The sequence below is a fragment of the Spea bombifrons genome, chromosome 1 (genome assembly GCF_027358695.1).
Source record: "Spea bombifrons isolate aSpeBom1 chromosome 1, aSpeBom1.2.pri, whole genome shotgun sequence".
NCBI classification, from domain to species: domain Eukaryota; kingdom Metazoa; phylum Chordata; class Amphibia; order Anura; family Pelobatidae; genus Spea; species Spea bombifrons.
In genome coordinates this window covers 145365123-145390707 of record NC_071087.1, presented here as the reverse complement: position 1 = coordinate 145390707, position 25585 = coordinate 145365123, and the positions used below count along the sequence as shown (strand labels likewise).

At 39.8% G+C, this 25585-nt stretch overlaps 1 protein-coding gene across 1 annotated transcript; it reads right to left on the bottom strand.

Moving 5' to 3' along the window:
* Positions 1 to 1289: 1289 nt before the first annotated feature.
* Positions 1290 to 25483, bottom strand: THBS4 (thrombospondin 4). Its single transcript, XM_053447988.1, has 22 exons — positions 25208 to 25483; positions 20204 to 20407; positions 17704 to 17951; positions 16771 to 16873; positions 16047 to 16129; positions 15222 to 15273; positions 14099 to 14313; positions 13571 to 13708; positions 12562 to 12639; positions 10345 to 10497; positions 9148 to 9252; positions 7753 to 7860; positions 7445 to 7604; positions 6156 to 6274; positions 5987 to 6039; positions 4665 to 4858; positions 4079 to 4257; positions 3451 to 3499; positions 3137 to 3333; positions 2661 to 2833; positions 1928 to 2067; positions 1290 to 1480 (listed from the first exon to the last, which is right to left on the bottom strand). Exons 1-22 carry the CDS (start codon positions 25290 to 25292, stop codon positions 1428 to 1430), a joined length of 2889 nt encoding a protein of 962 aa, XP_053303963.1. The 5' UTR covers positions 25293 to 25483; the 3' UTR covers positions 1290 to 1427.
* Positions 25484 to 25585: the final 102 nt, after the last annotated feature.

The following is a 25585-nucleotide window of genomic DNA, read 5'->3' as shown; positions in this document are numbered from 1 at the left end:
TCATTGGGGCAATTGGATTGCCCGTGCGATCATGTGCAAAATTCCATAATCTATCAGCTATATTAGCTTCTTCATAACAAGGGGCTTTATTAACTAAAGCAGTAGTTTTACATGTTCCACATGTCTTCACGGTACAGTCTGAACGATCAACCCCAATGAGCATCTGCTGTAAGAAGAGCTTTGTTGACCCCGTATAATGTACTAAATCAGTTAGATTTCACTTGGAACCCAAGCCAAGTTTGTATTTAGCATGGCCAGGTTAACGCCTCTTAATTTGGAATGAAATCTTAATGCACAATTAATTGATTTGAGTTCTCCTGCCAACTTGCACTGTTAAAGCCTTAAAAGTAAAGCTGTCGCAAAATGTAAACTACTTTTACTTTAGTCGGAACAGTAATAATGTGTCGCCATACGCTGCTAAACAATCTGGAACCAGGCCCTCTCGGTCGAGGCTGTGGCCCAGCATTGTGTGAGGCCTGTGTTTCCCACGTGTAGCATTGTGCTTCAATGTCACTTATGTCCCATGCACATCAATGTCAGGAATGGTTCTTGGGGGAAAAGCAGCATTCTTCACCCGTTACCCTCTCCTTTTTCTCTAAAAGGAATCTGGTTATCGTCTTGGTGTGAGAACAAATTAATTCAAGTATATACTGGAGGGGGAGAAGTTGGTTCTAATGTTGTCGTCATGCTGTTTAATGTCACGTAATGTTGAAGAATCTGAAAAGGAAAAATCAGAGAGACTGATCCTCAGCCCTGTCTTCCTCATCAGGAGTGATCTCTGTGAAAACCCAAGTTAGAATAAATTCACTGATTATTCCCCGAGACAGGCACCTGGTCAACCCTAGTTTACTTTTCTAATAGCAATGCTATACAAGAGTCATTAGAAAGTATGCAGCGACCGTTGTCTTTGTGGATTACTCCAAGAACAGATGTATTCACAATCATGGATGAAGACATGAAAAGTATGTAGAGATCCTTATGCTTTAGGTGCTCAATCTCTGGCAATTAATCTAAAACTGATTTAGGGTATATTCAAATATATATATATATATATATATATATATATATATATATATATATATATATATTCATGCGTTATTTTCTGTTTTGAGTTTATTATTTGTTGTACTAGAACATTCACACACCACCTTCCTCCTCCAGACATGGATATAGACTGTCACACGAACTCAGTAACAAGTGTAGCCTGCGAGTAACCCAAACTGTGAATGTGTGTCGCATGAAATGTTGCAGTAGAAAACCAATATAATGCATGGTTTAAAACATCTGGCTTATTGTATCCATTTTAATTCACATACATTCATGTACAGCAAGTATAAAAAAAATCAAACTTTGTTACATCAGATGAAAATAAGTGAATTATTTTTCTTATCAAACAAAATCGAGTTTTAAAAAAACAAACTGTTGCCTTAAGAAGAAAACTGCTGAGCTTGGAAAGCCTGGAAATCCTCTGGGATTGTATCTGGAAATGTAGGAAAATGTCAACGTTAGTTTGTTGTATTGGGGAAAAACTGTTTTTCTGCAATGTCTTGTATCTAAACGTATATCTCTAGCAAGTAAATACTCAAAATGAATATATTCTATGATACGGCAAGCTGTACGCCAAGTATTCTGCTATTAAATGTGGAGCAATCGCTACAGCAGTTAATATTTAATATTACATATATTAATATTTAACATTTATAAGACTGAAGTAGAAACCTATTCCAGATGTCGAGAGAGTTTGTAGTGTAGAAAAATGAGCAATATCAGGGCCTATAGGGCAATTAAGTAGTGGAGTTGGCAGGGGAATGGCTATAGCATAATCTGTTGGTCCTCTCGCTGCTGCCCTCGACCTCTCCCATCTCACCTTTCCACGCTGCTCTATTGGTCTTTAAAAAAAAAAAAGGAAAGTAAGTGGTAGCATTACCATTACAGCGATATTTCAGGTTGGACCAAATGATGTTTTCTTGGGAGAAGCAGAAAACGCCGAGCCGTCCTCCACGCATGGTGGTATCCACAGTGACGCCGGAATCTGCCACCAATTCACTCCCTTCGTAGAATCTGGCTCTGCAAGCAGACACGGGCAATCATAAGACGTACAGTCTGTGTTAGCAGAATGTAACCTGACCACTTACGTTTCACGGAAGAAGCCCAAAACAGAATTACAAGTAGCGATAAAAGATAACTAAAGCTGACGTGCGACCTCCATATGCTTAGTGTATATGCTACGGAAATAAATGCATCTGTGCGAATTTGTGATCTAAAACTACACTGTCAAGAGTGTTTTGTTTTTATTTTCTTAGTGGTCCGTGCTCCAGGATATCTTGTAGTAAGACGAAGACGTAATGGGAGTTTGCTCAAAGGATGCATCTGTGCGATACAGACACTGACATGTTAACGAACTTAATTTTTCATGATCAGCAGGGACAATCTATTCATATACAGCTTTTAGAAGAATTATCACACAAGGCAGAACAGAAAGTTCCTCTTTTTTCAGTGAAACTTGAAGGTTGTTTTTTTTTTTAAACAAAGAAAGCTTGTAATCTTTACATTAAACGTCCTCCTGCTAGGCATTACCATGGCAAGTTTTTTTCTGTGGAAAACACTCATTCTGTTTAGTACTCAACATGGCGAGCGTCCATACACACATTCTAACTTACCTGATATAACCAACTTGCGGTCTGTGCTGTAGGAACCAACGGTATGAAACCTTGTCTTTCCAGCCAACGTTTCTGGGGTCTTTCCAAAGCAGACGCACCTGGTCATTGGTGTCTCCCGTGTGCCACAGAGAGTTCCTTAGATGTTCTCCTGGTCCAGTTTTTGATTTTACTGCCTAAAAGGGGTCCAATGAAGAATGTAGTAATATGATGATGATATAATCATTACATTATGTTAAATTGCAGATCCACCAGGGCCATATTCATTGCAAAATCAAAACCAAGACTTTCAGTTTGAATATTCTTCATTTTACAGCAATCAGCCTTTACATCAGAGAAACTGGACTTTATCAAGATTGGCAATTTGATCCATTGGTGGTAAATAACATTTGCATTTCTTCATACGCACGTCTTGGTGTGAGACAGAGCTCAGGTGGCTACAGAATAGGAGCCAACTATGGCATGGATGGGATATTTACCTTCAGTTGAATACCGGGCTCTGCTACGGCTCTGAATGGCGTGGCCTGCCAATATGTCTGCTCTGTCTGTTTCCACATAACCACGTAGAAGCTTGAACTATCCTGATAGCCAAAAATAAATCCGGCGTAGTCATCATCCGTGACCGTGTTCACATGAAATGTGCCTTCAAAATCTACTCCATTAAATGCTGTGTAACCTAAAGGGGGGAGAAACAAACACACAGCAGTTTATTTATACCCGCTTCACATTCAGAAGACAATATAATGGTGTAAATGAGGACACATCGAAGCACAAAGAACAGATGATGACATACCGACAGCAAGCCCAGGGTCACTGTTCATAGTCTGCACAATCTCCATTCCCTGGAAGACAACAGGGTCATTAGTGTGGCTGGATACCCATATAACGGGGTCGGGGTTATGCGTGGGATGTGTGTAAGCGCATTAAACAAACACAAAGGATACTAGAATTTAAGAACTACGATCATTTACAGTGTATGGGTGGTTGAAAGCAAAAATCTATCTGCCTTTAGACAATTAGTGCTGTTTTTATGTTATGGAAGAGAGCACAAAGCAACACAATCGTAACACTATCCAAACTGACACCTACAGCACAACAAAGGCAGGTTTAACCCCTGATAAAGCATGTACGGGCTCAAAATGCATTGTTTTCAATGGGTTTAGGGATGGCCCATTGTCCTTAAGGGGTTAATAAAGACACAAGATCTGACTCCCACTTATCATAGAATCCTAGACATTGGAGCTATCCCTGGGGGTGCAGTGATAGATATGTTTTAAAACGGAAAGTATCTGGAAACATGACAGAGGATCATCTCTTTACAATATAACATCTTTGATGTTCTCTGCACATGGCATGCATTTTGTTTCTATCCATAACAATGTTACAAAAGCAAGTGTGTTAGGAAGGTAAGAAGAGGTTACCTGGTTCAAAACAATCCAGTTGGGATCAATTTGCGCATCGCCTTCTGGATCCAAAACAACAGTCTGATAGGCCCTGAAATCGGTCAACGTGATCTCTGCATTTTCAGGACAAACATCGATGCGATCAATGATGGTGTCCTGATCAAAGTCCGACTCACAGATGTCTCCCACTCCATCATCTGCACAAAGAATAAAATCATCAGAGGGACCGGTGGCTAGCACAATTCCTTTACCAAAACTACAGTACCTAGAACTTGTGATCCCTTGACATACTTTGTTTCAATGTTTACATAGCTTTACATATATGTTAACTTTCTGTAAAACACTATAAAATGTAGCTTTCGGGAAAAATAACAGATCTACTTTAACTCACAGCTGCTGTCTGTATAATGAGAAGATCAAACACATCTGATAAATCGTGAGATTCTCCTTGGAATCCCATTTTCTGCACTACATGTTTAACCATTTCCGATAGCGTGTGATGAACATGCTAAGCATTTGCTGTTTAGACTCAAGGCTCAAATAAGCGAGGAACCCTTGATTGGTTTCATAAATAAATAATTTTAACATCAGCAATAAACTTTACTGTTGTCATCCTCCTGTCCAGGGTTGGGAACCAGTCTGCAGTTATCTGGCCCTGGAGGAAGGAGGTCAGGAATTCCATCATTATCATCATCATCGTCGCACTCATCTCCTACTCCGTCCTTGTCTGTGTCTAACTGAGAACTGTTGATGACCGTGGGGCAGTTATCTGTGCTGTCCTGGTGGCCATCTCCATCACTGTTAGGAATAAATAAAAATATACTCTTTTTTTCAGTGAAAAGGAGGGTCATTTCTGAACAGCATTCAATGCATTAACACAGTTTGTATTTAAGAGTCATTATAGTTACCCCAGCCTGTATTATTTTCTGTAGATAAAGGTACAGAGTTGTGCCGTGTGCCACAGAAAGAGAGAGACACAATTTGGGAAAGATGATGCCTTTATGGATTACTAATGGATTGTAAGCTTTTGAGACTAAGTCTCTTCTTCAGGTAAATTATGCCATGATAGGTATCATTGTTGCCATTTTTCTGTAGAGACTGTATTGTTTATGGCAATACAGCGCCATCTAGTGGTTATTAATATAATATAATGTAATGTAATGATGGGTAGTTCCATTGCTGAAACAGACGGTTTCAGCAACAGATTGGAGATTTAAAATCAATAAATGACATGAGTGTGATTACTGCCTGTATACATTCTACATTCATAAACATTTTCAACGTTTTCCAACGGCCAGTCAGGTCATGGAAGGTTTCATGGGGAATACATAAATATACAAGCATTGTGTAGAATGATTCAGTCCACTATTTGTATTAATTAAAACCAGGTACAGACTGGCTATCTGTCAGATCGACAAATGCCAATGGGCTGGTGCCAACACAGCTGGTGGTCACATGGACATCATTTGGTGGTTGCTGCATTCAAGTGCCAGGGCCACTTAATCATCCCCAGCTCGACCCTTATTAAAACTCTTACATTAAATGTTTACAATGACATATTATATCTAATATCAGGTTAGAAACAGGAGGAATCATGGCAAGGGGGTAGAATTTGAGCCACTACTAGAAACTTTTTTTTATCACTGCTTGCCGGAGCGATAAAAAAAAATAAAATCAGGCACGACAATCACTTTAACACTGGGGGCATCCAATAACTCATGGCTTATATATTTAACAAACACATTTTAAACTAACAGTAACTAACACACATTAAAACATATTAGTATAGGAGGAGAAGAGGCCTTGCTCTTGTATACAGAACATGCACAGTATATTGTGGTTGAAGGGGGATGAGATATTATTCATGGAATGATACCTCCTCTTAATAAAAGTAACATTGTGGAATGATTTCATATGAATTATCACCTGTCTTGATTAGTATCACAGGAATCGCCAACCAGGTCATTATCAATGTCTGACTGTGGAAAGAAGAGATAATATAATGCTTTGTGTTCTGATACAATAGGATAGATTTCACACTATCATTTCTGTGTCACGACGATCGACCCACGTTCCCTGCCACTTCTAAACTAACCTGGTTTGGATTGATGATGTCCGGGCAGCTGTCACAGGCATCACCTACACCATCACCGTCCTTGTCTTTCTGGTCCACGTTAGGGACTCGCTGACAATTGTCCAGGAAGTTTTTGATACCTACAATAAAAATATACTGTTGAGTCCTGGTAAAGCCGGCCTTAAGTGTTCCGGCGCCCTGTGCGGACTACTCCTCTGGCGCCCCCCCCATCCCAAAAAAAAGAAAGGAAAAAAATCCCCCACCTCTGCCCCTTCTCACTGCCTTCCCCCCTCTGCCCCTTCTCACTGCCTCCCCCCCCTTGCCCCTTATCACTATCTACCCCCCCTGCCCCTTATCACTATCTACCCCCCCTGCCCCTTATCACTATCTACCCCTCTCCCTATGTTTACTTACCTTGTTGCCGGAGTCCTGCGGTGGGAAAGGGAGGCGTCCGTCTTCCCGCTCTGCCACGGTGCACGCTTCACAGCTGAGCGCCAGAATAATTCCGGCGCTCAGCACGAAACGCCGGCACAGCGACAGAGTCACGGAGAGTGAGGGGCGCCGAGCGGTTGCTGAAAACTTCACGAGCAACCGCTCGGCACCCCTGCCTGGGACTTAAAGTTTTTTGTTTAACTTTATTTAACATCCTCCATGTTAAATAAAGTTACAAAAAAAAACAAACGATGTTTTAATTTGAGTCCCGGACGGTGCCCCTGTTGTCATGGCGCCCTGTGCGGCCGCACAGGTCGCACACCCCTAAGGCCGGCCCTGAGTCCTGGAAACAGTCCTGCTTGTACAATGACATGTTTTACTTCATAGACTTCCATTAGTCCATTAGTGTCAGACTATGTGATTATGTGATTAAGACCGAGTTGTTCAATTTTGTTTTTACAAATGATAGGTAATCAGGGTGTTTCTGTAGTAGATTGGACTTAGATAATGCTAGATAATGCTATAGATGCTAGAACACATACACATAGAATGTCGCTGTCTGGAAAAAGTGTGTAAAAAACTAGTACTGTTTAAAAAAAACAGTACAATGATTTTTAAAAATGTCTTTTTTCTGGTACTTGTAATAATAATTTTTGGTGGGCATTCCCCTCAAACTGAACTTAAACCTGGTGACCACATAGTTTCAGGAATACCCTTATTGATGACATTTAGACATAAGTAAAACATACTAATTTTGGGGGGTAAGCTCAGAGACCCCTGAAGTTTTTTATGCCCCCCCCCAAAGCAGAACACTCACTAAATATGCATATGTTAGGCCTTGCTTTGGAAATGCATGTAAAGTATGAGTAATTCTTTACCATCTCCATCCATATCATCATCACAAGCATCTCCTTTGCCATCACTGTCTGTGTCTCTTTGGTCATTGTTTAATGTCAGGCGGCAGTTGTCACAAGCATCCCCAAATATATCCTGATCGCTGTTTCTTTGGTCGATGTTCACGGCCAGCACACAGTTATCCTGTATAAACACATCATTTGCATAGTTTATTATGAGTAGAAGTGGGATTTGTACTTGGATTTGCTCCCAACAAGTACTTTTAGCAGGTTATCATTTATTAGTTATTTGTATTGTTAGCAAAAACACTTTTCTATACTGTTCCCTTTACCTGCTCATTTAGGATGCCATCTCCATCAGCATCTTCATCGCAAGCATCTCCCATTCCGTCCTTATCAATGTCCTCTTGGCCTGAGTTTGGAACGTACAGACAGTTGTCCTGTAGGTAAGCAGATCACCAGTATGAATACAAACATTTTATACAGAATTATTAAAGAATTATGTCTCAAATAACAAATAACATTCTAATGAATGTAACAGTGCTGCGGAATCCTCCGGCGCTTTATAAATAAATGGAATGTAATGTAGGTGATCGCAAAGACCATGGGAGTGTATAAAAACTAATTCTGGTACAAAAGCCTGAAAAGTGGTGTTATAATCATAGCAACCGATGGAATGATCAAGTGAACGTGCGTCCACTAAAATGGCTTTGAAACTAGTAATTAGACTTGGGTGCCGGCCAAGTCTTCGTGTTCTTCAGGGAAAAAAACACCCTCGTATTCGACGAATATTTGCCCGTTCCCGTGTTTGTTTCAGACGAGCCCCCTGGCGGAGATCAATAGAGTCGCTCTTACGGACCTTTAACTCCTGATGCTGAAGCCATTGGTCTCCCCAGGTGTACCTTGTCCTGCCTTGCTGTGCCCTTGCCCTGCCTGGGGACTCAAATCCCGTTCCTCCAAGGCCAAGTTCCTCAGAACAGTTGTCTCAGACTTAGGAGATATTTCCAGAGACGCGTTTTGCTTCTTCATCTTTGTGTTCGTTTACTCGCCGCCATATTAGTTTATTTGATTTTCGGTTTGAGCAACAAAAACATACAAACATTCGTTCTCTCGAATACGAATGCACAAGTCTAGCACTAATATACATTCCAGAGAGTTCATTTGGCTGAGGCCTGTGTATAACTTAGAATAACATATTTATATATGTGGTTTTGACCATTGGGTTGCCAAAAGTCACAGTGGAACTGAGTCCCCGAAGACTCTGTTCAGTTTTGGTGGGGGGAGTGGATTGTGCCTTCTGGGCTTGAAGAATTTAGTTGAAGACTTCAGAGGGTCTCCTTATGGGGAGATTGTAGAAGATCTGGCCCACCTAAGGCTTATGAGGGAAGGAAGAGGCTTCATATCGCTTCAGGTAGTGCAGCCCCAGAAGAAGATTGGGAACCCGGCTTGCCCCCCTGTGGCCCTACCCTTTTTGGATCACCATTCTTTCACTGAGCATGGTAGTAGACAGACAAAGAGCACAATTCCTCAGGCTCTCCAAAAAAAAAAAGTCAGTACTTTACCATTTACTGCAAAATTTAACCAAGGAAAAACACAGAACATCTCAGCCTCTAAGACACCTGATGCTACTTACCACATGCAAGTTAAAGAAGGTCAAAACAGTTCTAGGTTTTAATGTATTTCAATCAGCTCTTGTATCCTAAGTAAAGGAGTCAGGGGACACTTACTTTTTTGCAGAATTTATCGGTACATTGCAGAGCTTGATCCGGATAGCCGTCAATGTCAGTATCTTTGCCACAGACATAACCGTTCCCAGCCCATCCAACTGTACACTAATATATAAAAGGCAAGATGAGAAGAAAAGAGTTAAGTAGAGAATTTATACAGAATAAATAAATGGCACCCCATCGCCAGTCACCGTGTGCAGAAATGGCAGACTATGCTGTTTCACTAAGACAAAACGTTAGTTGCACTCTCTAGTAACATAAAACTAGCAGATCGGCCATTTTATTACTTCTATGACAACAACAATTATGATTTTTTTTGTTTTCATGGCAACAGCTTCTTAGGGCCAGATTTTAGGTCACATGACAAGTGTCTCTGGCAAAAAAATATGAATGAGGCTAAATGTTACTAAATAATTATTTGTGGAAAGGGTTTGGGCATTTAAAGGTATGATGTTTCTAAGTATTGAGCAGAGTGTATGGAACAGCACCTTCAAAACAGGACCCCTCAACAATTTTCCACAGTCCACTTCTCTTTTTAATGGCAAACATGGTGACCGTATCATGAAGATCAATAGGTGGAGTAGTAATCCTGTCCATGTTTTCTAGATCTACAATCTAATGTGAAATTACTATGTATGCAATGTTTTTCTTGCTCACTGATTTATAGAAGGATGGAGTATTTATCACTAGGTGGGTGCATTGTATGGAGGTACATGTGGTACTCATTGTTCCTCCTAGAATGTCCAGGTAGGAGTTCCGGTGTTCCTCGATAGACTGGGGTAGGATATTGAGGTGAGAGTTCCAGTGTCTATCACAAGATGGTAGTAGAATGGGTAGGTGAGCGTTCTTATGCTCCAACAATATTCAGCTTGAGATTCCAATATTTCTCGCTAGATGGCAGTGGCATTTTTAGCTTACCGTTACATTTTTCAGGTTAAAGTTCTATTATATGCAACATAATCTAGAGAGGGCTGTGAAACCGATTAGAAAATGTATATTAATGAGTGTAAAAAAGAATGGAGAATAAGTTACCTTGCGCATCATGTAGCTTTTTTTGTGGCCAACTACACCCGTCCCCAAATAGTTATCCAGTTTATTTTCAATATTGTGAGGGTTCTAGCTGTTGCTATAGCCTTCTTTCCCTTTAAAACAGTTTTCAACCCAAAATATGGTGTTATGACATGAACCGATACTCACAACACAGGTAATTTGACCTCCTCTTTCCTCGATACACTGAGCACTGGAATGACATGGGTTCAACCCACTGATCCGGCAGCTTCTTTCTGGATTACAACCCTTAATCTGGTCACCGACAAAGCCAGCTTTGCAAGGTCCACAACGATAGGAGCCCTATGATTAAAGAATAGGAAATGTTTGGGACAAAATGATCCATTTGCATTGGTTTACCCCAAGAAGTCAATTTTCTGAATAGAGTGTTGAAATGAACCAACATTGTTTTGTTATTTACAAAGCACAATCTATTTTTTTTCTTTAACGAGTAAATTAATTTGAGCCTAATTGTAATTGGCTCAATGTATGAGATTCACGTGAGACCAAATGGGCAATGTAACTTGAAAGGGATGTCTCAATTTCCCATAAGTTCTAGATCCCCTCGGCATTCACAATGATAAACCTCTGGGAAGCGGATTTCTATAATCAGCAATGTGGCTAGTGTTCCTACTGAATCAGAGGCTGTCAGTTTCAATCCATTCTTCTTTCATTTCATTGAGATCAGTAGAATATTGGATCGATAACTTGGAAAAAGATGCAGTGGGGTTTTAATCAGCACCGAAGAGGAAACATCATTAAAGCTTTTCGGCTTAATAATATCTATATGCCCTATTTGCTTGATTTTAAGACGACCCCCCAAAATCTGAATCTTAATGCAGGAAAAAAAGAAAAAGCCTGAATATAAGACGACCCTATAGGAAAAAAGTTTTACTAGTAAATATTAGTTCATGTAAACTATTTTTTCATATTTAATAAAAGCTATGATTGAGAAAAATATTTTTTTTGTTTCCTTTTATTTGCCAGCCTGCCCCCAGTTACGCACATCTGCCCCCAGGCTTGTCACTATGCCTCCCTGATATGCCTTATACCCCCCTATATGCCACTCTGCGCCATGATATGCCTTTTAACCCCCTATATGCCACTCTGCTCCAGAAATGCCTTATACCCCCTATATGCCACTCTGCCCCTTGATATGCCTTATACCTTAAAGGCATATCAAAGCCTACATGAACAACAATCAGCAACTTACATATAGGGGAGTTCAGTTAAATTAGAAGTTATTCTAATACAAATAAATTGCTTATTTTAATCTCTAAACACCATTACATAGGTTTATTTAGTGCACACAACTGTAAAATGCATTAAAGGCGACTGACAACAATTTTATCTTAAAGGAGCAGTCAACCTTATTTTCAAGGAAATATGAGCTCCAGATGCTGCTGTAATTTTTAGTCTAATCGGAAACTCTACAGACGCGTGGACACAAAGTTTCTATTGTTAATACTATTGGAATCATCTGACTTACTTCCATATTTTTCCCATGAAAACATAATATTATTGGGCTGAGACCCTCAGGAAGCGAAATAATGACTGCTTGGAAGAGTCTTAGAAGTTTGTATTTCCTTTGTGTAATTAGAGTTTATTTTGTAGTTCTAACGTTTGCTTAGGGGATTTGGAGTAAATGGTTGAATCTTGGAGTATGAGCTTTATAATATAGACAGGCACTAATTAATGTATACAGCAGGTTAGACATAAACTAAACATTACTCTGGTATTTAAAACTGGATTTATGTTTTATAATACCCAAATTTATTCCATATTCTTCAACGTAGGTGGAAACGGACATTTAGTCTTCCCCCTGTACTGTGCTTGGTTTCTTGTTATAAAATAAATTACTATAGCTATATATGGCCTCTTTAGAGCCAATTAGTGAGATTCCTGCAAATAGTTCTTCCTAATAATAAATAATAATTCCTCTTGGTAGGAAGAAACTGAATAAAATCAATAAAGTTTATTAATTGCAATTAATTTTTTTTAACATTTGCCTACATAACATGCCTATTGGAGAACAAAAGGGAAATAGAGTACCTGCGTGTAACAAATAAGTAAATAGGCAGTTGTGTCCACGCGTTTCGCCGAGTGTACAGCTTCCTCAGGGGGAAGCCTACTCATGCAACACTATGGAGTAGTTACCAAGGTAGTAAGTGCGTGTTACCAATGGAGATAATTGATATATAATTGAGAAACGCAGGTGTATGGTGAAGGAGCATTCACAGGGGCTCGTGGTCCAATTCAGTGCAGCAGATACAATAGCCAGAATAGTCACAGAAAATGCAGTCACATTGACAGGTCGGGTAAGGACAGGGGTAAAACAGATGAAGTAATACACTTTAAAGCCCTTACCATGGTGTTTGTGCAGAGAGAATTAGCCACGCAGCCTCCATTTCTTCCATTGTTGCATTCATTGATATCTGTGCATACCTGTCAGTAAACATAACAATGTATTTTGTATGTCACATACAGCGAACACGGCTAAACATACACATCACTCACTAACTAACTTGTAATAATTATTTGCCTATTTTCAAGATTATTCAAGCCGTAGTAATCCGTAATATGCCATAATCAATATACTGAAAATGTAATTACAGCATCCCGCTGAATTAATGGTACTGTATTGTCACTGTATGCCACATGGCTGCTATCAGCACACACACATATATGGGTCCCAGACAAGCAGGGGGCCACCCTTACTGGTATTTGAGGCCCAGATGGCCCTTTCCTGGGATTGTAGCCTTGTGCCCCCATTGAGAGCATGGGGAGGGACCGAGAAAGGAGTATGAGACAAGGTAGTGGGAGGAGTATGGGACAGGGTGGTGGGAGGTGCAGAGGGAGGAGTATGGGACAGGGTGGTGGGAGGTGCAGAGGGAGGAGTATGGGACAGGGTGATGGAAGGAGTATAGGACAGGGTGGTAGAAGGAGTATGGGACAGGGTGGTGGGAGGAGCAGTGGGAGCGGCAGAGGAAGGGGTATGGGACAGGGTGGTGGGAGGAGCAGTGGGAGCGGCAGAGGAAGGTGTATGGGACAAGGTGATGGGAGGAGCATGGGGAGGGGCAGAAGGAGGTGTATGGGACAGGGTGGTGGGAGGAGTATGGGACAGGGTGGTGGGAGGAGTATGGGACAGGGTGTGGGGGGAGGAGTATGGGACAGGGTGTGGGGGGAGGAGTATGGGACAGGGTGGGGGGTAGGGGCATGGGGAGGGGGTAGGGAACCATGTCTTTAGGTTTGTACTGGGCCCAAGATTTCTGATGACGGCCTTGGTATTCTATTGATACCAATCCAGTCTTACTCACATGATGCTCAGCCAGCATTTCTAATGAAACTGTTACACACAGAAGACCTGCAAAATCACCTGCTTGTTTTCCTTCGCATATGTAATGCCAACACCTTGAACACTGGCTCCTGTATATCCCGGAGGACAGGCTTCACACTTAAATCCAGGAGAAGTGTTTATGCATCGAACGCCAGGGAAACAAGGGTTAAACCGACACTGAAAGCAGAAAAGACAAGTCTCATCATCACTCCCACACAGAAAGACATCATTTGGGGCCCTTCCAACTATTTCTCCCCACGAGTCTCCTGTACCCTAATCCCATATCAATGCCATATGCAGGAATCCGACACAATTCCCACTACTTTCACATAAATGAGCCGCGGCACAAAGATCACGCAGGAGATAACTTTGTATGCTGATCCACAGAAGATAAATATTAAGGCTATTTACAAACAAGCATGTTTCTTCTTATAATATTCAATCAGTGGAAATAAATAGAAAATTGGTAACATGTGCCCGGCTTTTATCCATGTCATCGCAATTAACCCTCCCAGCATTCAAGGAAACAACATGACGATGGAGAATGACTTCTCAGAATTGTAATACCTCGTCTATATCGGTACAAATGACGCCATTCCCCGTGTAACCGGGGGGACAGGGTCCGCACTGAAATCCAGTGGCTGTTTCTGTACATTGTACTCCTCGGAAACAGGAAGTGATGTCACACTTAGGCTTTGGAGGAGGAGTGGGTTTGCGGGGCGGTGGAGTGGGTTTGCGGGGCGGTGGAGCGGGTGTTGGATATTGATCATTAGAACCCAAACCTTAATGTGGAAAACGAATATAAGTTAAAAGATGAGAGCATGTAACAAACTGTTATCACCACATTCTGCACCAGAATCACTTTTACATTTTAAAAGAAGAATGATTTTGTAGAGGAGGGACATTTATTTAAAAGGAGGAGAAATGTTAGAACAAGAGGTCGTAATCTAAATCTAGAGGGCAAGAGGTAGGCCCGGACTGCCTGGACCTGATAGCGCCACACACTGATCTGCTGCTCTAGCGGCACATCAGTTGCTATAAAGTGCAGCCACCCGCTGGATACGCCAGACATTGGCAGCGCTTACGTCATCAGACTGCCACTGGCCTTAAAGTGCCAGCGCCGCTTCTTCATCAACAGTCCTGCCCTGGTCAGAGGCTTAGATGGAATATAAGGAAGTTTTACTTTCCCAATGTGGTGGAAAATAAATGGAACAGCCTCCCATTAGACGTGGTAGATGTTAATACAAGGGAATTTAAAGATACATAGGACAGGCATGAATCTGATTAAGGTCTGAGTCTCTACATCAAAAAAAGTGGGCAGACTAGATGGGCCATCAAATTCTACGTTTATAAGAATGAGTGACTGGAAGACAAACACAAGTATGAAGATAAAAGGGGTTATTAAATGTGCTGTTCAGCAAATAACCCTAAACAGACCCAACAACAACCTATCAGTGTCTACGTTTGTCACATGGCAGTTAATTGTTCCCAGGACAAATTATAATTGAGACTGAATCTTACATGATTAAACAGTTATTTCTGGGAAGGGTCTGGGTATGGAACAGCACTAGGAATTACATTTCTAAAAGTAGTTACAAAAAGTGTTTAGAAAGTTTACATTACAAAAGTGTTAAACTGAGCAAAATAGATGGAACAGCATGTTTAATAAATCAATGGTTAACATACTGACCGCAGGCCTGGCATTCAGCGATAGTGTTCCTCAGAAACATGGTCTCCTTAACCTTAAAAATATGACAAGAAAATATGTTTTATTTTATCTTATTTATGAGATAAAAAAGTGATCTATTTTATCTCCGTTAATAAATCTGGCCTAATATATCTCTAGTTTTTATCTAATTTTTGTCACCTATTTTGGAAATTACAATGAGTGAAACAAAAGAGTATATGTAATGCCCTAATGTAATAGAATAAACTGTAAAACAAAATGTATTAGTAAATAGTTTTCTCTCATTTTATTGAACATTGATTTTTATCCTTTTTTTAACCATCATAACAATTTTTTTATATATTTTTTTTAAAAAATTTAACAATACGAACTTTTACATTTTTATCCTGAATAATGTATACCCTAAACATTAATGAAGCATTATCAATATTTCATCACCACACCCATAGTGGGTGTGGCTAAATCAATGTTTTCACCAATGTCCTCAATAATTACATCCATTTCTGGCTAGGTCCAGCCCGTGACCTGTCATGGTTGTAATAATAGTGATTTGGGTTTACGTTTGCCAGGGATGTATGAATAATAATAATGCATTATAATAATAGCAATGTGCCACCCACAGCCCACTTCCATGAATACATTATAATATATAAAATAATATATAATATATATATGTAAATATTATATTAAACTTTGTTAATAACGGTAGGGAATTGGTTTTCAAGATCTTTTTAGTAATGCTGCCAGTTAAAGATGAAACGATGTATCATTATTTACAATGTACAGTCTAGATCAGTTATTCACACAATGAAAGACGACGTGGCTCACCTGTTGCCTCATGACATCTCTGAGTTCACCCAACATTTGATTCATCTGTGAGATTTGGCCTATTAGTTGCCTGCTGACATCACCTACACAAAAACATAATGCACAGCCCTTCTCACACACTTCACAATTTCCAACCTTCCGCATAAAAGACAGTCCCTGATGTTATGAGCTGAAACGGAGGCTGTGTGGCTAATCCTCTCTCCGCGAAAAAGATTTCTCCAATGTCCCAGAGAAGCAGGACACTGGAGAAATCACTGGGACAGTAGGATTTAGGCCTTAGGTTTGGATTGACCTGGTGGATCTGGGACACTTGGTAGGTATTTTATGAGCAAACCTGGAAACTAGTCTGAGTCTCAGGGTTTTTGCCCCAACCTCAGGGTCTCCAAAGTTTCCATGAGGATAGGTATTACTGTAATTTAGTTAACATATTCCATGACTTGCTATATAGAATCAACATGACGGGCTATCAGTGGGTTAATATTTAAAAAGGTCCAGGATCAACTCATTTTGAACTTTCCAGGATGATATATGGGGGAGGCAGTGTAAGCGGTGCATGGGCTATGGCTAGACAGTGTAACATTATGGAGGGGTGGGGAGTAGGCCAAACCAGGCAGGGTGCCGGCAGCGCCAGAATCCACTTCCCCTGTTTCATCTATCATTAAAGAAGCTATTACATCATATGCTAGCATTTCCCGATACTGATATATGTAACAAGTGAAGTCACCTGCATACTGTCCGGGTTCACTCTGCTGCATAAAACAATCTTGGATTGAGGCTATTTGTGACAGAGAACCTCCCATCACCAGCTTTAGTTCATCCAAGGTATCCTGCAACAACATCATAGCCCTTTAAATGCATTGAACCAAAAGAATTGAGAACAGGCTTGGCTATGAAGTGGGTATGTGTTTGTAATTTAGGATTAAAACCCATTCTTAATAATATTTTGCCAACAGGCTTGTAAAACTAGCATATTTATATATAATAATCCTATGAAAGCAATTAGGTGATATTTTAATGGAAAAGGAAGGAGGACGCAAGCCACCTGGCCTGGTCTGTGGATTTGTCCGTTGAAGTCACTGTGTAACGTGAACCCTTTAGGATATTCTGAATCCAGCTATTGTATTGGATGGGTATGAGGCTGTGATTGTGTTGAAGGGGTTTTGCAGTTTTTGTTCTACCAGTACTTTTTGTTTTTTTCCACGACCTATAAAAGGCTAATATAGGCTTATCAGTGGGCACTTTGGTAACATTACCATTCTGAACAAGGCTTGTAAAGCCCACTGCAACACTTCTCTCTTCATGTTCTTACTAAATGTAAGGACTGGTGTGTGGGTTAGTTTCTGAGTTTAATGTACATTTATTGTATATGTTACTTACAGTGAGGTATAACAGAGCTACTTTTATCATTGCGAAGCAAATAGACAGCAAAACACATCCTTTCATGAGCAGATTATAAATCGAGACTTAAAAGATAAGGCACAAACAAGACTCTTAACTATCTATTATCAAATTTTTGATGTATTTGTTTTAAAAATATTTTGTTGTTCCTGTGAATACAAGACATTTCCAACCAGGTGGGATTTTACATGGTCGAGTAGTTGTAAATGTATCAACACTGGAGTTTTTTGAGAAACAAAGTTTTGTTTTAAGTGATTACCTGTGAGCGTTTCTGCAAAGTTTTCAGCTGCACTGAGCCCGTGTTCAGGTTTATTCCTGACAATGGTCGAGGTAAGTCCTTGATAGCATCCACCTGAATGCAGTCCAGGTATAGCTCAGCAGAGCTGGGTCCACGGTGGATACCACTGAGGTGCAGGAGAAGTGTATGCTGCTTTCCATCAGCCAGCTCAATGTTGCTGAAGATAACTGAGTTTAACTTTCCATCACTCTTGAGGTATCGAAGAGAGGCTGAGGTCAAAAGGATAAGATGTCAAGTAAAATACTTAAAAAAAACATACACTCAAAAGAAAAATAAGTCTGAATAAGACCTGTTGTTAGCATATTGGCCATGTCCAACGCACATTATCATTTAGTATCAGCAGACAAAACCCAAAGAACGAGAACAAAGGATATTCCATGTTTGAAAATTAAGCTCAGAATGATAACATCTTATTTTTGATGCACCCTGCTGTAATATGTGGATTGCACTGCAGGGACTAACAGGTAATACCCACTCAACATCTTAAGGGAATAGGAGAAGACCCAAGTGGATTGGTAAAGGCCAGTTACACCATGAGCTGCTGATGGTGGCCAAAGTATGGTGGCCATTCTTACCTCCCCTGTGCATGGAATTGGCAGATGTATAACTAGCTCAGAAGGTGTTACAATTTTCAGTAAACTGATTCCAACAAGGTACATAGACATTTAACATGTACAGGGACATAGACATTTAACATGTACAGGGACATAGGCATTTAACATATACAGGGACATAGGCATTTAACATATACAGGGACATAGACATTTAACATGTACAGGGACATAGGCATTTAACATGTACAGGGACATAGGCATTTAACATGTACAGGGACATAGGCATTTAACATGTACAGGGACATAGACATTTAACATGCACAGGGACATAGGCATTTAACATCTACAGGGACATAGGCATTTAACATGTACGGGGACATAGACATTTAACATGTACAGGGACATAGACATTTAACATGTACAGGGACATAGACATTTAACATGTACGGGGACATAGACATTTAACATGTACAGCGCTGCCCTGCACTATATGGGATGTATAAGATAAATCACTTAATCACACATCCCACATACTGCAGGGACATATTGCGAAATGCATACGTGTCCTGGGAAAAACTGCCATTGTGGCCACTCTTTAAGTTCTAAACATAAGAAAAAAAACACATTTCTATAGCTTTCCAATTTAAGAGTTTTTATATAGAGACATGAATCTTATATAGAAACAATTCTCAAGAAATAATCAGTTGCTACATTTAATTAAAATGTACTACGTGTTGAAAAGTCAGAGGAAACAAAATGTAATATAATCCCAAGTAGCCTCATTTTAAGCTGACAATTTGTGGTCTCCATAATAGAACACAGGAGATTTCATTATCCGGTGTTTCACCTCTTATTGCAACTTAATGAATAACAGGTTTTTGGCACTATAGAGAGGCCCCCTTCCTTCAATGTTCAACGGTTATCTTATTATGCGTACGGAAAATGACCAGACAAAAGCAATTAAAACCTGCATTTAAGTGTAAATATAATGAAATTTGGCAAAATAGAATCCTCACAAGGCACCAAGCTGTCTATAATTCCATACACTGAGCCACTTGAGACAGTTTCTACATTACGGTTACATGCAATCATGATGGAAAATGTTTATTGCCATCTTTTATTAATCCTTTCGTCTCATAAATTGCTTTTTTCATGATTTTTTAATATTTCTCAGTTCCCCAAGGGTTTACCATGTAGCCTTGTAAGGATTATATGTTTAATAAAATACATACAACCTTACGTTATCTTCCAAAAAATCTGCCTTTGCACAAATTTATTATTTTTTATGTTCTTACTTGTTGCTTGATTACCACGTGTCCATTACTCCACCCAATTTTAGGCACATCAATTTTGGCTACCCCTACAGTATCCTTTATTTTAGGGGGGCAGTAAACTTAAGTCTTTGTCTGACCAGTCTAGCACTGAGAAGTGAAATGGTTACACCAAATGACAAGGAAAGGTATTTTCGTTACTCCCCCCCCAAGTCCACTTCCAAACTGAAAAAATGTTTGGATGAAATTCTGACAATGCTCATTTCACTAGAATTTGACCACTGGGCCTAAGCACCTTAGAGGCTTTAAAGAGCTTAAGTATATAAGGTCTGGATGAAACTCGGTTCAATTATTATTCAACTCCTTCAATCAGTTCCTTCATTGAACTATCTCTCCAGACTGTGAAGAGTTTCATGTTAAGCAAACCGATGGCTGAACAGTTCAGCTGAACTTTGTATGTCTTCCAACATCTTGCCACAAGAGATCCTAACAAGATAAGATGAAAACCTAGGTGGCATTAGTATGGAACAAGCTTGGCTTGGCTTTTGGGGTTCTGTTTAAATGTTGCTTGAAAAGGAAGCCTAGCTGTGGGGTATTATCATTTGGAATTGTGAAATACAAATGATGACTTCTTACCTTTGTTTAAACGGCCCATTACTGTGAATTCAAAGAACCTACTATTGTCCTTTGAAGAATAAAGTCCAAAGAGTGTAGCTGTGGATTTAGGTTGCAGTTTGAATGTGGACAGTAAATATACTTCATTCATGGATGGATTGTTCAGAGCTTGCTGAAGGAAGTTTGCGACCTGCCTCTGGACTGAGGCAGAGAGAAGATCGAGGACTGAAAGACAAAATGGGAAGAAAATAGAAATTGTGTAATTGATCCAAACAAGAAAATGATGGGAGTGTAGACTGCAATGTCTTATTCCAGAATCTAGGAATATGATGAAGGTTCACTAATACATCATTTGTATTATTTAGATTAAATTAGCATTTATACTGACAAGTAATGCCTGTTACCCTACACCCGTGGCGCTCCAGTGGTCTCCAACCTCCATAACCATCAATCAGTGCCTGCCAGCTGTAGCCTAAACACCTGTAGACATGCAGATTGACATGCAATGCAAAAAAGTACACGTATTTACGCAGAAAACACGCCTATCTGATAACTAACATAAGGTTTTTCTTCTCTCGGTGCTGGGGACAGTTAAGCAGAGATGGGAATAATGCAGGAATTTTATATTTATATTGTTTATAGCACCATCATATTCCTAGTGTTGCTGAATACCCAAACCTTTCTAAACAATTCTTTAATCAAGTCAAACTTTTTCTTGACTTTCTTTGCCGGGAACATTTGTCATGTGACATAATAGCAGATATTGAATGGTTGTTTTCATAAAAAAATGAAAACACTTTTTAAAGGCCTTTATGTTGTGTTTATATAATTAAGAGGAATAAAACAATAAAACAAAGCATCTGCCAAGATTTATTTGCTGGGCAAGTAATGTTTTGTCTCAGTGGACATATATATTGCTATATGACGCCCTACAATCTATCGCTCATCCATTCAATACTTTTTGAATAGGTCCCCCTTCCCACCCCAGGATTACATTAGAATTCACATCTTGATTACTGAGGTCTCATGTTGCACGCTGGGATCCCAGCTCATTCAGCCTACAAATTCAGTGCCCCATCAATAAAATCCTAAAACTGTGGAAATTGTGACCGCTTTGAGGACTGGTTGGCCGGAGTTTGTGTATCAGCTGCAGGCTTCTCCGTATAACTGAGATCCTGTGTGGCAATACACAAGGAATGCATATTAAAGCCTTCATTGGGAAATGGAAAATATTATAAAGTCAGATGGCATTTATAAAGAACATTTGGACTGTAACGATACTTGAACCTTTGAGTGCCAGAGGAGCGAGCCGTACACTGCCAGACAGGCTGCTACAGTCATTAGTATATGGTTCTGTACAAATTATTTGCAGTGTTCCAATAAAAAGCACCTAAAACCGCAATATGTATCCACATCCCAAAGTAAAGGTCACTCTAACACTTAAAAGTGACATTAAAACCTAATAACAAATAGATTGTAAGCTCACAAGATCAGGACCCTCTTTTCCTCGTGAATCAGTATGTCTTAACATGTGTTCATGTTATTGGTCATTTTTTATTATCCCCCATTGTAATAGCGCTATAAAAATCTACTGGTGTGACATAAATCAAATGTAATGTAATAAATGTATACATATCATACCAGGCAATAGTGGTTATATACCACATCAGGCCATAGTGGTTCTAGTGCGATAGGTAAACCCCCACCTGTGCAAACTTGATGTCATTTATATCTATATACCATATATATATACCAGCATATCAGGCCATAGTGGTTCTAGTGCGATAGGTAAACTATATCTCAGGTTACCCCACCTGTAGGCACATACTTGCAAACATTAGAAAACCTCAAAGCAGCCTTGTTTACCCATATGCTAGGGCTGGTCCTAGTGGCATTTGCCATAACTATATGTCCCCTGAATTTGCATATTATTACCCGTCCATTAAACGACTCCTTTGCCTTTGCTAGCATATTACTTTCTGTTGGTTGAAACTGATTCTGGAAGCCTTTGTACAGAAGAGAAAGTTGTTGGCTCTTAGATCTCTTGAGCTAAAATAGACCCTTCCTTTTTAAAATAAATATATCCTTAATAATCGCCCTAATTACGGAAAGTATGAGGACCTCTTTATAACTAAATGTTAAACAGATAACAGCGGCACAGAGGCCGATTCACCAAAATGTATATCCAAGGCAAAGCTCTGAGATTTCATGCTCGCTCCCCTAAGAAAACCCATCGAGCTGCTCAATCCCTTATGTATTTGCAGTGTTTATAGAAGCTGTAAGTCTATGGTAATGCATCGAGTTGCATTAATAGCTATGGCTGTACCACATTGCCTGCGTCTGCTTAATTAACTAATAATCTGAATCATGTCTGTTACAGGCAGCTACTGGAAAACCTAAACTAAGCCCTAGAATAAATTCATAGAATGTATTACCGGTATTTATGATTTTAAACCCGGCTACTAGTGGAGGCGAGAACGCAGCAGGGTCATGTATCACAATGTTACATGACCCCATGGTAAACACCAGAAAGAAACCTGCAGGCGAGGTGAGGGGTGAGGAAGTGAGTTAGTGAGTGGGTAAGGGAAGGAATATGTATATATCTGCGTGTTAGTATGAATGTGTATGTGTAAGTATGTGGGCTATCATGAATGTTTATATGTGTGTGTCAGCATGATGGCGAATGTGTGTGTGTGACAGGGAGTTTGTATTGGCATGAGTGTATAAGTGTGTGTGAGGGAGTGTATGTTAGCATGAGTGTGTAAGTGTGTGCTAGACTGTGTGTAAGTGTGAGAGTGTGTGTGTAAATATATGTGCCAGTGCATATGTGAGTAACCAAAGGAGGGGGGCAAGGAAGGTGCCAGCCCTCTGCTGACACTGCCTAAAACTTTTCTGTATGTATCAATTGAATTATGGTTTTCCTAGAACTTCGTTTAAATGTGTTTTAGACAGTATGCACATTAAGCATAGTGCCTGGCAAATATATCTGGGCTGCTCTATCATTAAGTCTCTGAGTTTCTACCCCGCTCTCAGAATCTCCAGGTAAATGAGCAAATACTTGCTGTCTCACAGTCTGGGGCTGGTCCTGAAAATTCTACTCTAATTTAAGGATATTTGAGTACTATCCCAGTTAATGACTCTCAGGGCTATACTACAGTGGATATATTGGCTTAAATACAAGTCGCGTCATTAATAATGTTTTGACCTTCACAAGTTAAGTTTTTCATAAGGAACATAATTAAATATAATGTGTGATAGGCTTTTAAATAACGTGGTATCTGTATGTACATGGCTGGGAAACCTCTCTTTGCTTGAGAGGCTTTGGGTATCACATTTGGTTACAATCCTTTTGGATCTCTGGGTGAGAGGAAGGTCAACTGGCCTATCCCATCCCCCGCCATGTCCTCCCTACAGCCTAGATATACAGGGCTTAGCCCCACCACATGTGTGGATGACCTTGCCTCTCTGGGCTGGATCCATCCCCTCCTGCATCCCGTGTACCTTCTCTATAAGGCTGACACCTTTTTAATTTTCTTTCTTAAAAGGTGTCTGGTGGCCCTGAGAGCCATGAATCATGACTAGAGAAGAGCTTGCATTCTTGTTGATGTTCAACTTAATGCCATAATGATGAAAGGGAGCAGATGTGAATGATTTAGGAGCAATGATCAAATCATGCCAGCCTATCACATTTCAATTTAGATAACTTGTCCTCTTTTTGTGAACTCTTGCTTGTGTTGGGTACCCAAAAAGTCTTGTATGCATATTTGTATGTATTGGATTTTATAAAAATATAAAAATATTACAGAATTGATATTTCTGTAGAGTTTATTCACTGCCATAGAAGATGAATAGGGTACTGGGTACTTAGTTAACAGGTATAATAGAACAAATACTTTTTAGTGGGTAATCCTCAGCAAATCGATTTGTCCTCCAGAGTCTCATAAAGGTTCTACTCTAGAGGCCAAAACATCGGTAACTACTTAGAGTCCACAAAGAACCTGTGGTGACTATTTTGGAAAGCCCATGTTGTGGATAATTTACCCTGGAGTTGCCAACCTTCCAGCGTGTCCCGGATGAAGCCTTTGGGGGCTGTATTGGGCACAAAGTCTGTGGAGCTGTCAATGATCAAGCTGTGTCCAAGTAAAGCAAAGCTGTGGCCACGTTTTAACTAGCTAAAAGTTCAAATTGAGATCCAATGCATTATGTAGAAACGGATATTTGGGGAAAAAGTGCTAAATACGAAGCAATGAGCAGGAACATACAATCGGTATGTATGTATGTATATGGACTGATCCACATCATTAACATCATTTTATAGAGAAAAAACCTGAAATATTTAAAATATACATATCTTAATTTGTATGTGCATACTCCCCAACTATTAAAAAGCTAAACTGTAAAGCACTAATTATATCTGTTAGCACTTCAAAAATAACTACATACATAATAAAAATATAAAATGTTTGTATTTTAATGCATGTATTATATTATTATTATTATTATTATTATTATTCCGATGATAGTTCTGAAAAAGCAATGCATCCAAGTTTTCTTTTGGTTGTTAATATTTCTTACTTTGATCAACTTTTAGATGAGATCTGTATGTGTCTGTTACGGATCAGACGCTTTATTAAACCTTGATTTTCTTAATAAACAATGGGATGTGTGCTCAAATATATTTCTATTGGGACAACACAGAAAAACATAGCATCATATAAGCTTTCATAAACTCAGAGGTCTCTTCTTCAGATGGAAGAAGAAGAAGATGATTCCGTCTAAAGAAGAGATGTTTGAGGTCTCACTGTGACTTTTTCTATATTAGCCCAATAAAATCTATTACTTTTACTCCATCTTCTCTTGGGCCAATACAGATGTATACATTTTCCTTACTAAAAAACAGGGATATCATGACATATAGTATATGAGGACTGGCTATGTATTAATATAGATGAAGATATCCCATTGGTTTTATAAGATTGTTGGATAATACAATTCAAACTTGAGAAATTCAGTTTTTTACGTTACCTTGGTAATTGGCTTGTGCATTGCACCTCCAGTGTGACACCAGTAGTATCTGTAACAGGAGAAAAAGGGTTTTCAGTTTAGGCATTGTGACTCCTAGGATGTGATTTCCAGTATATTATTCCCTGCCACTCCACAAGATGAGCAGATCTATAGAGTCCCAGTGCCCCAGCAGCAGTGAGCCGGTCTGGTATGTAAGGCAGCGGAGGGAAGCTGATATAGAGCTAATGCAGATGCATGGGGGAGGCTCAGGCTGCAGCTGGCCAGCAGGAGTCCTATTCCAGGAGCCACTGATGGTTTGCACTTAGAGACTGCTGTGTTTATTCCACAGCCCCCCTGGCAAAAATAGGTGGGGTCCTGGGGGGAAACTCCATCTGTTCT